Raw genomic sequence first — 14,721 nt, 5'->3', positions numbered from 1 at the left:
TCGAATTGACTCGAATTGTATTGATTCGTTTAAAAGAAGCCCTTTATAAATTTCATGAATCACTTGTAGAACCTGGATTTTTAGAATCGTGAAATTGAAAAGAAAAAATAAGCAAGTATGATGTTGTTGTTGATAGTGTTTGATTATGGGTTTTTTATTTTTTTTTGGAATTTTTCTGGAATGTTTTTTTCTGGAATTTTTATTTTCAAGGCTAATCCGTTCTAAATGCATCCCTTATGTCAATGTGTAATAAATATGTAATGGCACCTAAGTTGAAGGATTGCATAATATTTTGTCACATAGTTGAAAAAATATGAATCTATATCAATGTGAACATGTTTATGTTACCATCCATGTTGGAGGATTTTAAAAAAAAGATACTTGGTTACATAATCGACTAAAAATGAATACTTCACATTCCAGCCGAACATTGGCTATGATTGTGCATAATAAACTTTCTTGTATAATCAATTTGAAAATGTAACCAATTCTAATAATCAAGGTAAATGTTAAAGTTCCAATATTTTTCCTCAATCATTTATATTAGTAAATGCATTATTTGCCTTGACTAACAATTTTCTCCAACATCTACACTAACATAAACATATTCGTAGTATAAAGAGGATTTAGAGTAAACTAGTAACCAAAACATGGGGCAAATTCAATCTTCCAAACTATATACGGACTAAATTAATATTACACATTAACATAAGAAAGTTTAGAACAATATAATGGGAAGTCTAGCAATATCATAATTATGCTAATGATTCAAAATCACCTGTTACCATTCTAATGTATAACTCACTACCCAAAGGAGGGTTTACTAACTAAAGGAACCCACCTTTAACCACTTGAAATGGCCTAGGCTCGTCTCACTTTCGCATTTCAATTCCAACCGAAATCATGTTCAACCATAAGGGCATCCATAATCAACCTGAAATCATTTATAACCAATTTGATTTCACATTGTAGCTTATTCCGGAAAAATCCACATCAAACCCGTAAGCCATTTTTCAGCATAAATTCCAAACTTTAAATGCGTTTTCTGAATTCATTCTTAATCCCAAACATCCAAAATTTATATCCGAATCGACGGGAATTAAGCGTAGAATATGAAAATCCAATAATTAATCAGTTTCGGATGACGCAGCAAAACTATGATGAAAAATACCACACAATAGCCATACGAATTTTTGACCCAATCTTATAAAATTCGAGCATAATCACTTCTATCCACCCAAACATGTATAATTAGCTTCAAAATCACATATATAGCAACTTAATTTCATAACTCAAAACACTTTTCCCTAATAATTCTTAAATTTCAAATCCAAGTTCATTCCATTTTTCCAACAACACAACTTCTAAAAAAATCAAAGTTTATGAGAAAACTCACCTTTAGACCACTTTTAATTGATGCCACAAGCTCCAACTTCCATTCTTTGCTCAAACCCTAGCTTCAATCTTTTTATAGAGAGGAAAGAATAGAAAAACCAAGCTCTCCATAAGTTATCAATTGCTTTAAGGTTCATAAAACATCCTTATGTGTTGGTTTGGTAGAGAAAGTGGTATTTTTTTATGGATTGGTGTGAAAAGGAGAGGATGGCATGAGGTTAAAGAGAGGGAGGACATAAAAAATCTGAAGTATAGAGAGAGGAAGCAGAAGAAAAAAAAATACATTTCCCGTAGTCCATTGAAATAATGTGATTTCGTCTTAAAAAGTCTTATGCAAAACTTACCATTTCGCCCTTTACTTAAAAAATTCCAAGGATAGAATAACTGATACTGAATTTTTACATGTGGGGTATTACAAATCTTCCTTTGTTATATGGAGAATAGTAGAGGTCATGATGATTGAATTTTAGCTCATGGTAAGGTTTTGACACAATTGTTATTTGAACTTCTGGTTGAAAAAAAATTAATGCATGTGGGTTATTTTAGTTTTTGTGAGTAATTCTAAAGCTGAAGCAATTTTCAAATTTGGTTTATTCTTTCCTATATATCATTGAGCCGTACGAAAGTTGATTGGTGTAAATTTGTTTTGGTCATATCATTGAGGTCTAAAAATTTGATGATACAGAAATTTGTCCATTTAAGATCAAGTTGATTTAATGATGCAAAAATTGATCACACAGAAATATATTAGCTTCTTTCGATATTAGAATGAACAAAGAGAATAAAATTAAATGATGTATTATTGTATTTCGATATAGGACTTTCAATATCAAGGGATTACGACTACATTAAGAGATCTCAAAAATGATTTGGACATTTGGAAAATAGGATTTGGAGTGCCGGATTCTTGGATTGTGACTGGTAGTAATGAGAAATCAACATATGAAGCTCATTATTTGTGATGCAAAGGTTAGATGAGTTAGTTAAGATTTGTTGTAATTTCCTTTATGATTTATCAATGTTATTAGTGTACATTTTGATTTATTTATATTTTTTGGTTTCTTTCTCGGATTTAGGGTGATCGAGTTCATGTAATAACTCGATATAGAGAATTGGAGCATTAGAAGGCTTTGATCAAGGAAAACAAGACTTATACTTTGTATAATTGTCATGTGTTTGATAATGACATTGCATTTAATCCCTTTAAGGTTGTTTTTAGTTCTGGTACAAAGGTGCAGAAGTATGACAAGTTAAATAACGTTCTTACTCATGAATTTCGCTTTAAGTCATTTAAGGAAATTCAAGATGGAAAATTCAAAACTAACGTTTTATATGCTATAATTATGTGCTTTAATTTATTTTTGTGTTTTCTCCGATTATAATGTTCTTATAGATGTAATTTTTTTTAAGAAATCACCGGGCTTCTTCATGAAATTGTCAAGACAACGCCAATTGGGACTGGAAAGAAACCGTGTACGAACATTGTGTTGAAAGATAAAAGGTATTATTTTCTAATTTGTCAGCGTGAGATGATAGGATTTTGTATAAGTTTGATAATGACCTGAAAGATGTCTTTCCTTATGCAATGGGAATATAGTTGATGTAACACTATGAGAAAAATACTCCGTAGCTTTATCATTTACCATCTATTTACCTTGAGTTCTTTGCTTTCATTTTGTAGTCAATGGCTAGATTTGAGATCCTACACGGGTTCTATTGTTAAAGAGATGGATTTCGCCAACTGCATATGCAGCAAGGTTCTTATTTATCTGCAATTTATTTTCTACCCAACACTTCCCAAATGAGATATCAAGGACATTTCTAATAGAAACACAGAAAACAATCACACTCATCGACAAACAAGCTCAAAAAAGGTATATGTGTCGCTTGATAACGGCAAAGAGAGCAAGTTACGAAAAATACTTAGGCGGCCAATGGTTCAACTTTTTCTGAGAACATATGTTAGAGGTAGGTGATAAGCTAATTTTTTATCTAGAGAAGCCACCTAAAAATATGCACGTTCAATTCGTTCCCAAATAAAGATTTGGTGTTCATGATCCGCACTTTGAACATATCACCTTAACTCTAATCCTAGACTAGATTATCTTCACCCACCGATGCTACTTCTTTGCTTGATTTCATCTGATGTAAATATGTGTATCAATCCTTTTTTGGTAACTCTATAACAACAACACTCTTTTTTATAATTTTGGATAATATGTAATCATAATTCACACATCATTGGTTCCAATTGTTTTCATCCTAAATATTATGTCAACTAATAATGTATGTGGTAAAACTAAATGAATGTTTAAAAATGTGAGGGATAACTTTGCATTTTAGATTCATTCATTAAATGAAGTATGTGATCTATAATAAAATGAAATGTGAATAGGGGAAAAATTGGTTCAGAGAGTCAATCAACTTAAGTATTAGATTATACATAAATAACAGAACTTGTTGGTGCTGACAATAAAATCACGTGGATGAAATCTAGAGTTTCAAGTTGCTAATTTAAATTTAAATAAGGTACATTTCTGCATGGTTTTCTATGGTATCCCTCATATAACTTATAAAAGAAATTAAAGACACCTATGAAATCAAAGAAGAATCATTGATCCAAGCATAACCTTCAATTTGGCAGAAAATACATTCTCATGTGCAAGCCAAGGAGACTATTAACATAATTCAGCAAAAATAAAAATTACTCATGGCTAAAACATCATGTTGATAACGTTTTATGAAATAAACTAAAAAGACAAGATCAAAGATGGAAAAGATGAAAACTTTGTGTATTATTCTTCTCACAAGTGTGTTCTTTACATAGAAATATAAGTCCTATTTATAGGACACAAATGTGGTAAGTTACAAGTACATGAAAAACCATAAGACTAAGTGCCAATAACAATGAATATAGGCATTCACTCATAGGAGTTAAGGAACATGGAAAGCTTTAGAAAAATGGACATCCACATCATATTAATATTATGCATAACCGTAGTGAGAGCTAGGCGGATTATTCTCAACAGGGTATGGTCTTGGCTTAGAAGGGACAGGATGGTTAACATTACCAGAAGGGGGATTATCTTTGATACCAGGCTCATTACGAGGAAGCCTAAGACCTTTAGGGGCAGGCTTGATAAAAGGCATACGAAAGCCGCCCATGCCACCGCCCCAGCCACCGCCAATATCAAATTCCTCTTCGGCAAATGCAGTAAAATAAGTTAGTTGAAGAAAGAGTAAAAACAATGTTAGGGATTTGGCCATTTTTCTCACCCTTTTCTCAATAAGAGAATGTAACCCTGAAAGAAAGGGAGATAAAATGGTTTTGGTGTTGTGAGAGTCTGAGCGTAAAGATTGATTTATGTATAGGAACATATGCGCAAAATCATCGGGCTCAAATTCATGTTTAGTAAACAATTTTTCTTGAAATAAAAATAGTTTCTTTATATCTTCGGGCTCAAATTCATCGGGCTCAAATTCATGTTTAGTAAACGAGTCATCAAAACCGAATCGCGCGCATGTCATTATATCTTTGGATTGAACGGTTTTTTTTGTCTTAAAATTGATCAACCGCATCTCAAACATCCTTAAATAGGCTTGTAAAAAGAACATCCTTAAATAGAACATGTGGCACTAGTGGCACAAATGTAATGGCTAATTTGAATATCGTCGAGAACAGTTTGAAAGACAGATGCATTTATAAGATTGATGTGTATTCCTTAAAAAATGAAATTGATGGCATTAGTGGAACAAACGAAGTAGGATTGGGAATGGACCACAAAATAAGATCAAAATATGTCATTAAAATAATAAAATAGTTTAAGTAAGTTAAAAAAAAAGTCGAGAAGGTTCACTACAAGAATTTTCCTTATTACTGGTGGAAATAATCCCCCAGTAATGCAAAAATTCCCTCAGTAATACGCATTACTGGCGGATTCGAGTCCCTCAGTAATATGAGCGTCAGAAATGTTACTGGCGGAATTTTCCCTCAGTAATGGGGAGTTAGTTTTGACAAAGCATTACTGGCGGATTATTCCGTCAGTAATTACTGGCGGATTATTTCCGCCAGTAATTACTGACGGAATAATCCGCTAGTAATGTAGATTCAGATTTGTCATAATATTACTGGCGGATTTATCCCCCCAGTAATGTTAATCGAATTTGCATTACTGACGGAAATGTCCGCCAGTAATGTACTTCACCTTTTTTTTTTTTATCCCTTCCCCCACTTTTTGATTTTAATTAAAGAAATAAAATTAAATAAACACAAATAAATTAAAGAAATAATTTTTTTTATTTAATACGACAAATTAATTAAACCACGTATCATTATAATATTTGTACAATACATAAATAATTTTCATACAAAATCATAAATATTTTAATAATATTCCTACAATCTAGAAAACTAAGAAAAAAAAACTAATTATCATAATATTCGGACAAATTTGATCTTGATCTCCTTCTCGGTGATCTTCGCTCCTATTTCCTCCTCTTCCCGTGTTTTGGGGATTTTCTTGCGAAGCCTCATCCATATAATTATTAAAGTATCCATATAATTATCCTGCTACCTTTGAAAAGCTTCAACAAATGCATATAACATGATATGATAATCTCATAAGAATAAAGACTACATTAATAGATAAATTTAACGAGTAGAAAAATAAAATAATGAAAAATTCATTCATTATATAGTTTAAAGAAATATTGATCTGTAACGAGAGTTCATATTTGTTCATCTTTATACGCCTTTGTGGTCCATACCAGTACACAATCATGGTTCAGAAAGTAATTTCATAATATCATATGAGTTCATATTTGTTCATCTATACAATAGACAATGAGTAAGAGTATTCGGAAGGGGTTACAGTTAATTCTAACATGAACACATATTAATCAGAAGATATGAACTTAACAGGTTTCAAATCTATACTATTGAAATTAACTTTTGTGTTTAAAATTTTATAAGATATGAACTTAACAGGTTTCAAATCTTGTACAAGACATATTCAAACTATTTCAGTTTGCTTCTGACATATTCAAACTATTAATCAAACTATTTTGAGTATTATCTTGTGGCTGTTAATCAAACTATTTCAGCTTGCTTTTGACATATTCAACTCAACCTAGTAATTTATTGCTAATTTGCTATGCAGTGCTGGACAAAGTGGAGTCAACAATATTGCTTCAACTTTGTTTAAATGTGTAAGATTCATAATTATATTTGAGACACGAAACATTCATCAACATTTCAATGTACATAAATTTATTTCTAAATTAAGTTTTCTTGAGAGTGGAATCAAAATCAATTAAATGTGTAAAATTCATAATTATATTTGAGACATGAAACATTCATCAACATTTCAATGTACATAAATTTATTTCTAAATTAAGTTTTCCGATACTAAGCATATGATAATTGAAGAAAATGCACCAACCCATGGACCATGACTGAATAACCATGTTTCAATTCATCCATGGGAATTTACATTCATTATAAGCTCTTTAGTTTGTATGAATAGAGAATATTTGTACAAAGACCAATACATTCATCCGAGATCTATTTAAAAGTAGGTCCAATCAATAAACATTGCATATACCATATTCCATAAACTGAGAGTCAGAAACTAATAAAGTAAATAAAATGTAAGAAGGATTAATCTAGAAAGAGAAGATATCATTACCTCTTGGCTGATGTACCATTGGCTATCAGGATTTCGATGAGGCTGGGAATCTGAATTGATGAGTCCATATAGTAACCCATGAGACACATTGATCCTCTTCAAAGAGGCTAGCACTATATCTACACGAACAAATGCATCATCATCTGTCTTCATGACAAACTTCGCTGAAACAACCTGTGTCTGTTCAAAAGATATTGCCAATGAGAAGAGGAAAGATTTTCCTGCCAAGTCAATTCTACTAATATTAAGAATCGTGTGAGACAAACACAAGTAACACCTACCAAACCAACAAAGAAGCGCACAGCCGTTGTACTTGATCTAACAGCATTGTACTGCATCCAGGTTCTTCTATAATTCCAGATCTGTGCAGATAGAGGACTTGCTTTCAATAATTCCAGATCAACAACATGCTCTGAATCCTCTGATGTAGGCAGACCACTTGCAAGAATAGATTCTAGTTTTAGGTCCCCAGAAATTTTGATCGCACTGACAAGCCATGGCTCCAAAGTCTGAATCTAGCGAAGTTAGTCAAAACATTAAAACAAAAATTATTCTCAATCCCCCCGAATTCTAAAACCATAAAAAAATTCTAAAACCCTAAAAAAATCCCAATTCAAAACCCTAAAATAAGAAATTGGAGAATGAATGAGAAATTAGAGAATCGGTTGGCTTACCATGGCTTAAGGAGATTGTGAACTGAGAGAAAGAATCAGAGGCGGCGAACTGAGGAGAAGCTTCAGCGGCGGCGAACTGAGCGATTTGTTTGTGAGAGGGGAGAGAGGGGAGAGAACAGAGAACTGAGCACACTCATGGGAACACGGTAAAATTGTCATATGATAAGTCATTCAAATTGTCTTTAAACCTTTTATCATATCAAAAGTATATTACTACCTCCGGATTTTCTTGCAACTTCAAGGTTTGTTGATCAACATACTTGCTCTTGTCGGGAACAATAAGCCACGGATCAATTGGACAAGGTTCTTCTCCAGGCTACAAAAAAAACCGTTTATCATGTAAGAGACATCCTCAAAAACGCAAAAAATAGAACAGGAAGTATCCACTGCAAAATAAGCAAAAGACAGCACAAACTAAACCTGAGGAACATGATCACATGAACGTGGAACAACTGCTCCCCCAAGTCCTGGCCGACACGGAACTTGCTTCCCCTTCTTACAATTCTTGCATATCAAGGTCACATATGTTGCTTTTGCCTTAGTCCTCGACGCAGCAATTGTTATCCCAGCAATTTTAACAAGCTTCGAAATGTATTGAGCCTACGAAAATGATAAAAAGGTAATCAACTTGATGTAACCTCAAATATACCAAATGCTCAAAATTAAATAAGAATCAACTTGTCCTGTTGCAACTAGCAAAAATCTCAATTCCTAAGCAGTCGAGATTCAACATAATCAACTGGTTTCATGACAACAAGCAAATGTCTCAATTGAAACCCTAAGCACTTGAATTTCAATAAGAATCAACTAGCTTTGTAGAAACTATAAAATACTTTGAAGCACACACATGGACACAAGACACAAAACTGACACCAATAATAATTTGTGAAAATGACCTAATTGAACTTAATCACATGTGTCAATGTCACACACCAGACACACCTTCGATTAAAAGTGTCAGTGCTACAGATATCAAATATCTCAATTGGAACCCTAATTCCCTAAACATCTTCCAAAACACAATTTTAAACCAAAATGAACAATTAAACACAAAATTAGTTAAAATCAACTCACCCCAAGTGATCTCATGGAAACAGAATCCTCTTTAGAAGTAAGAAGAATCTGAACATCACCAGGAGCAGCATATTCCATATCACCAGTATCTCCAGCAACCTTCGTCTTCAAACTCACCAAAACCTGCGCCGCCGCATTTTCAAACTACACAAACAAACAAACAAACAAACAAAAAACAAATCAACACAAAAAAATCAACATCAACGAAGTCATCAACCGAAGAAAATCAGAGTTTAAAATGAATTACCAGAGGAAGAATATCGGCAGGGGCAGATCGGAGTTTAGAAGGAAGATCAGGGTCAAAAGAGTCAAGATCTTCCATATCGACGAGAAGATATTTGGGATTGTGGAGAAGGCTTTCTCTGTAAGGGAAGACATTGTTACCGGTCTCGAAGTTACGGATGAATTCTTTGAATTTTTGGAGGATGGTGTGGTTGGAGATGGTGGCATCGGTTTCACCGCCACGGCCGTCGTCCCATGAGCGTGCTTGGTCGCTGTAGTATACGCCTCCTTCGTCCCAACCTGACATTTTTTAGATCTCTGATTTGGGATTAGAGAACAGAGAAACACGATGCTTCAGAGGGGAGAGAGGGGAGAGAACAGAGAACTGAGCGATTTTTGGTTTTTTTAATAAGTGTTATGTCAATACTGGCGGATTTGGGGGACTACCGGCGGATTTGCATCCTATCATTACTGGCGGATAAGGGGGACTACTGGCGGATTCTATGCTTTAATTACTGGCGGATTTTATTCGTTACTAACGGAATATTAAATGACTTACATTACTAGCGGATACTTTGCATTATTGGCGGACTATTTAATCCGTTATAAAATTACTGACGGATATATATCCCTCAGTAAAACAAAGTCATGTTGTTTACATTATTGGCGGAATATTTCCGCCAGTAATAATTCGATGGTTCTTTATTGACGGATTTATCCGTCAGTAATGTAAGTCATGGAATTATTGAGGGTTTTTTCCGTCAGTAACTTTACTGAGGGTTTTTTTGATGTTATTGGAGGTTTATTCCGCCAGTAATTACTGAGGGTCTGAATCCCCCAGTAATGCAATTTTGAATTGGCTAGTATATTAAGGAATTCTTGTAGTGGTTGGCGTATTTGGTAAAGACCACAAAATCGTTTGCTTAACTTTCATTGCCATCATGCTTACATCTTTGTCTCTAAAACCCAAAATAATAAAATAATTTAAATGAATGAAACAATTGAATAAAAACCACCTCAAAACAATGGAGGAGCCAGGAATTTTATAGAGTATGAGCAAAAAATTTATCGCAAATTCATATGTGACATAATATATAAATAGTCATATATCGAGAAAAAGAGGTTCGTCATTTTTTCTAATTCATCTTCCGGTTTCACAATATTCACATTCTCAATACTTGTTCTATCAACCAAAAACCTCCTCATCTCTGAAAGTTTATACAAAAGATAACATATCACATATAATAGTTTGAAAATTTAAGAAGCATTATTTCAACTCTTTTCCATCAATAAACCAAATATTAGGATCAGAAGAATCATAAAAGGAGATTACTTTTCAAATTATTAAATTTTTTGGAAGAAGTACATGTCCTAAAATTATGAATACTCTCAATAACAAAATTGAAGCCTCAATGTCTCAAGAGGTACACATGTTTTATAGAGGTATACTTGTTCTAAGGGCATAAGAATAAAAAATTGTCAATGCTATACAACTTAGCAGTTGCTATTAAATAAAACTTATACTACAAAGTTAGCTTTCAAGTTCAATGCCTCGTACTACAAATTCATGATCAAATTATCACCTAACTCAGAAAGTATAGACACATATATATTTAAACAATTTTGCTTATCAAATAGTGCATGTTGTAACAGCCCGATTTTCGCTAGTTTTATTATTTATTTATGTGTGTTATATGTGCTCTTATATGATTATTTGCCTCTGTGTGCATTTTTGGCTGGGAGTTGTAGAATTCGGTGTTAGACGGGTATTTTAGTCATTTTAAGCTTAGGGGCATTTTGGTCATTTTGAGAGCAGGGGTAATTTTGTAAATTTTTACTGGAGGTTATTTTTAGTGCTTAGTAAGAGTGTTATTTTACCAAGTTACTATAGGGTGTAGTAATTATTTTAATTACCGTTAAGTGACCTTAGTGTCATATTTTACCATTAAGTGAGTAGTAACATTTTGGATGTTAGAATAGAAATGGGTTAGGCCCAATAAGGGTTGTGAGATAAGCCCAATTGAATAGAACAAATATATAAACTCTAGTTGTTGGTGAAAATTAGGTTTTACAAACATTTCACATTTCATTTCATTTTAGAAGAGAAGAGTTAGAGGCTAGAGAGAAGAGCAAGAACAAGGGTTGGAGGCAAGAGGGAGATTCATCATCTAGGAGCTAAATTGAAGCTTGGGTTAGAGATTCTTTGTGATAGAGGTAAAAGGGTTAGGCTTCACTCATAATTTCATAACTTTTTCTTTTTACCCATTTGTGAAATTGATGAATTGAACCTAATTGATTGTAAATTCGTGCTTATGTTTTGATGCAATGTTTGAATATGTAAATTGAATATTAATTGAGTTGTTGATGATGAAATTTCATGCTTAAGTTGTGGTTATATGTGTGTTTTGCATTTTTGTCCAAAAATGATGATATGAGGTGTTGTTGTGATGAATTGTTGATGAATTCATGATAGTTAGTTGCTGCTGTTGTTGAAAGATGTTGTTGTTGATGATTAAAACCTTGGGTAATCATAATTGTGGAGTTTGCTATGACTTTGTGTTGTTTTCGAAGTTTTGATGAAAAATGGGTCAAATGCTGATTTTTGTCAAGAGAATGTTTTGGGGCAAATTTATATGGAATTGAGTGTCTTTTCATGTTTAGAAATGTTAAAACAAACTTTGGGATCAAATTTGAGCTTTGGGAAGTCAAAATTGGGGTTCTGGGGTGAAAATGGTTCTTTTTCCTGAGACTGAACTATCACAACTCGCAGTGGCGAGTAAAGTTTACTCGCAATTGTGAGCACTTGCAATGGCGAGCAGACCTACTCGCAGTTGCGAGCTGCACAGGGCAGAACCCTCTGTTTCGCATTCTTTTATTTTTTTTCCTCGGTTCAGTCGTGAACTGGTTTTTGGTACAAACATGAACATTGTAGGTAATATTTTTTATCTTTCTAAGGGAGTTGGTTTGACTTGAATATGATTTTTGGTTTTCAAGTTATGGGGAAAATACTCTTGAAAAGCTTTGTCGAAAAATCCCGCATAACTAGTTCTAAGTTGACCCAATCCTCGTGGAATGTTTTTAATCCTTGGAACCTATTTTGATGAGTGCAACTAAGGTGGTTAAACTGTGACGTATTGAACCTATTTGTTTTACTTAGAAATTGGAAAATTCTTTGAAAAATGATAGTTGAGACGAACTTTGAGTTTTTAGTGAATACATCGTATTTGGCCGATGAAATGCTTATGTAACCTCGACTGCACACATTAGTGACTGGTGGGAATACATGGCATAGGCAATTGAGCTTGTAGAATTGGTTTTGGTTCATAACCTCTAATATTTTGAGTTGTGACTTTTTGGAGACGAACTTGGTAGAAAATGACTTTATGAGTTGATTGTCTTGTGAATCCTTTATGGATAGTTGAAGTAACATATATGAAGATGAATGGTGATGTAATTATGTGACAATTACATATTGAATTGAATTATGGATGTGTTGATTATTGTATACATGCTAAGTGGTGGTTAATTGTTGTTGATTGCATATATATAAGTGTTGGTGATGGTGAGGTGATTATTGTTTGTGTGAACATATGCATTGTAGTTGAGTCATATGTTCATGCATACATGACTGATGGTGGTGGATTTTATATCCAATTGAGGTGATTACGATGTTTTTGTTGCATCGACGGTGACGACCTTGAGGTGTTTTGGTACCACATGCATCTAGATGAGTCTAGAACCATTGCATAAACTGTTGGTAAATTGAATTTCATTGAGATGTGTTGGGTGGTTGTTTTGCTAATTGTAATTGTGGATTGAATTGTCAATTATTAATTGACAAGGTGAAGTTGTGATACATGTATGATGCACTTGTTGATATGAACTTGTATGGTGGAAATGATAATATGAATGTGTTGTGAATGCTTGAGAGTATATGCATAATTTAATATTCATCATATTTGAATGTATCTTTCAACTTCAACATTCACATTAAACCTTTTTGAATTATGATGATGTAATGCTAACCCACAGTGGTTTACTACCTACCTTTCTGTATGGACGGGTAGATGAAGTGCAGGATGCTTAGTTTGTTTGCTTGATGATGTCGAGGAGTGGAGTTCCTCTTTATATGCAAGTGTCTAGATTAGGGCTCTGATCTAGGATAGTTCTTGCATGATGTTTTTATTTTGGACTATGTATTTTGGAGTTGAGATGTCATTTATTACTTGAGATTTGGAGAATACATTTGTATTATGTTGAGAATTGAAGATGTTTAAGAATTATATGTATGTTCCGCTGCAATGTTATGTAACATGATATTTATGCATGTATGTTTTGAGGTTTATTTGAAGACGTAACATCTATTTCTAGAATATGTCTGATGTATTCGCACGTTTTACCGCTTATTAGAAATAGGGTGTTACACATGTCAGCATAGATCCTTAGTTTTGGGAAAACAAAACACACACTTCTTATAGATAATACCTATAGAATAACAGAATAATGTAATATCCAAATTTCTTGAACTATGCATACTTCAAGAAGTTCACTTGATTAACAACTCTTACTACACTAATTATCCATTATTCTATACCTTCTCTAATGTTAGTGACATGTGAAGGTGAGAAAAACACAAGAAGGGGGGTTGAATTGTGTTTTGAAAAATTCTTCGTTTCTCCTAAAAACTGAACACACTGATCAGAAGCTAAGTGAGACAGCTTCTGAAGTGATGATCAGAATCTAAATGCAGCGGAAAAAAACAGAGAGAGAGAAGAAGAACGACACAAAGCAATTATACTGGTTCCTTCCACAATCCGAAAGTAGTCCAGTCCCCCTTGCACTTCCAAGGAGATTTCACTAAGAGTAATATCTGATTACAATTGCTCAAGCACACAAGCAAGAGACTTCCTTTGCTCAAGCACACAAGCTAGAGACTTCCTTTGCTCAAGAACACAATCAAGAGACTTCCTGCTCAAGCACTACTGCAAGAGACTTCCTAACTAAACAAAATTACACAGTAAATTGTTTAAGGTTGAACACTTGATATACAATCAGAGGTGCTCACAATACAAATCAGATACAGACTCAATGGACTTAAGAATTTCTAAGATATGACTTTGAGAAACAGAAATTCTAAGTGAATGCAGAACAATTTCAGTACAGGTTTGGCACTTGTAAAAATGTTGTGAGTCTTTCGTTCAGCGTTCTTGCATTACCAAAACTCTAGGTCTTTACTCCTTTATATAGAGGTGTGAAAGAGACGTTGTGAAATTGCCAGCACACCAAAGAGTCGTTGTTGAAGCTTGATCTTTCACCAATGATCTTTTGCCTGATTTGGTTGTTGTCCTATGAAGAACCAATTTGAAATCCATTCCTTATCCAAAGGAACATATATGCAGGCGAGACCGTATTCTGGAGTTGTTTTCTTGTCTTGTAGCGTGGACACAAAACAAAGTAGTGGAGAACGTGGTTGTACAATTCGTACAAAGTACAATGTCAACGCTTTCGTCCAAATTGCAAGCACATGCCTTCAAACACCTTTGAAATGACCGTTGCAATGTTCCACTGATTTTCTGCTGTGTTTTCGAAACCAATAGACAGCTTTTGCAATGTAGATTCTTCAATCTTTGAATGTTCTGCAGATCCAGTTGATCTTCAGCTTCTGGTGA

At 33.7% G+C, this 14,721-nt stretch overlaps 2 protein-coding genes and 1 long non-coding RNA gene across 4 annotated transcripts; all 3 read right to left on the bottom strand.

Moving 5' to 3' along the window:
* Positions 1-683: 683 nt before the first annotated feature.
* LOC146937825 (uncharacterized) lies at positions 684-1,635 on the bottom strand. The gene is made up of 2 exons (XR_015031047.1): positions 1,397-1,635; positions 684-934 (listed from the first exon to the last, which is right to left on the bottom strand). It is a non-coding gene; the product is annotated as an uncharacterized LOC146937825 (long non-coding RNA).
* Positions 1,636-5,673: 4,038 nt separating this feature from the next.
* Positions 5,674-9,397, bottom strand: LOC146937823 (DNA replication licensing factor MCM5-like). 2 transcript variants are annotated; one of them, XM_085751933.1, is made up of 6 exons: positions 9,078-9,397; positions 8,831-8,974; positions 8,177-8,356; positions 7,757-8,072; positions 7,364-7,597; positions 5,674-7,262 (listed from the first exon to the last, which is right to left on the bottom strand). In XM_085751933.1, exons 1-4 carry the CDS (start codon positions 9,357-9,359, stop codon positions 7,956-7,958), a joined length of 723 nt encoding a protein of 240 aa, XP_085608059.1. In that variant the 5' UTR covers positions 9,360-9,397; the 3' UTR covers positions 5,674-7,262; positions 7,364-7,597; positions 7,757-7,955. The 2 variants fall into 2 exon arrangements, with proteins under 2 accessions (XP_085608059.1, XP_085608060.1); XM_085751934.1 differs by having other exon boundaries at positions 7,364-7,591.
* LOC146937824 (beta-1,3-galactosyltransferase GALT1-like) lies at positions 6,979-7,893 on the bottom strand. The gene is made up of 4 exons (XM_085749532.1): positions 7,888-7,893; positions 7,364-7,597; positions 7,083-7,262; positions 6,979-7,011 (listed from the first exon to the last, which is right to left on the bottom strand). Exons 1-4 carry the CDS (start codon positions 7,891-7,893, stop codon positions 6,979-6,981), a joined length of 453 nt encoding a protein of 150 aa, XP_085605658.1.
* Positions 9,398-14,721: the final 5,324 nt, after the last annotated feature.

The sequence above is a fragment of the Medicago sativa genome, chromosome 3, assembly GCF_051527215.1.
Source record: "Medicago sativa cultivar Bolivia chromosome 3, Bolivia_mono, whole genome shotgun sequence".
Classification (NCBI taxonomy): Eukaryota; Viridiplantae; Streptophyta; class Magnoliopsida; order Fabales; family Fabaceae; genus Medicago; species Medicago sativa.
The sequence above is the reverse complement of the archived record's forward strand: the minus strand, read 5'-3'. Positions and strand labels throughout refer to the sequence as shown.

What these genes read in the sequence shown, in the direction of transcription:
- LOC146937824 (XM_085749532.1), bottom strand. An exon ending in TGCGCTTCTTTGTTGGTTTG is followed by an intron (nt 7,263 to 7,363) that starts GTAGGTGTTACT and finishes TCTTTTGAACAG; the next exon opens with ACACAGGTTGTTTCAGCGAA. An exon ending in AATGGTACATCAGCCAAGAG is followed by an intron (nt 7,012 to 7,082) that starts GTAATGATATCT and finishes TCTGACTCTCAG; the next exon opens with TTTATGGAATATGGTATATG.
- LOC146937823 (XM_085751933.1), bottom strand. Translation starts at nt 9,359, where the DNA reads ATGTCAGGTTGGGACGAAGGAGGCGTATACTACAGCGACCAAGCACGC. An exon ending in CTGCCGATATTCTTCCTCTG is followed by an intron (nt 8,975 to 9,077) that starts GTAATTCATTTT and finishes TTGTTTGTGTAG; the next exon opens with TTTGAAAATGCGGCGGCGCA. An exon ending in TTTCCATGAGATCACTTGGG is followed by an intron (nt 8,357 to 8,830) that starts GTGAGTTGATTT and finishes TCATTTTCGTAG; the next exon opens with GCTCAATACATTTCGAAGCT.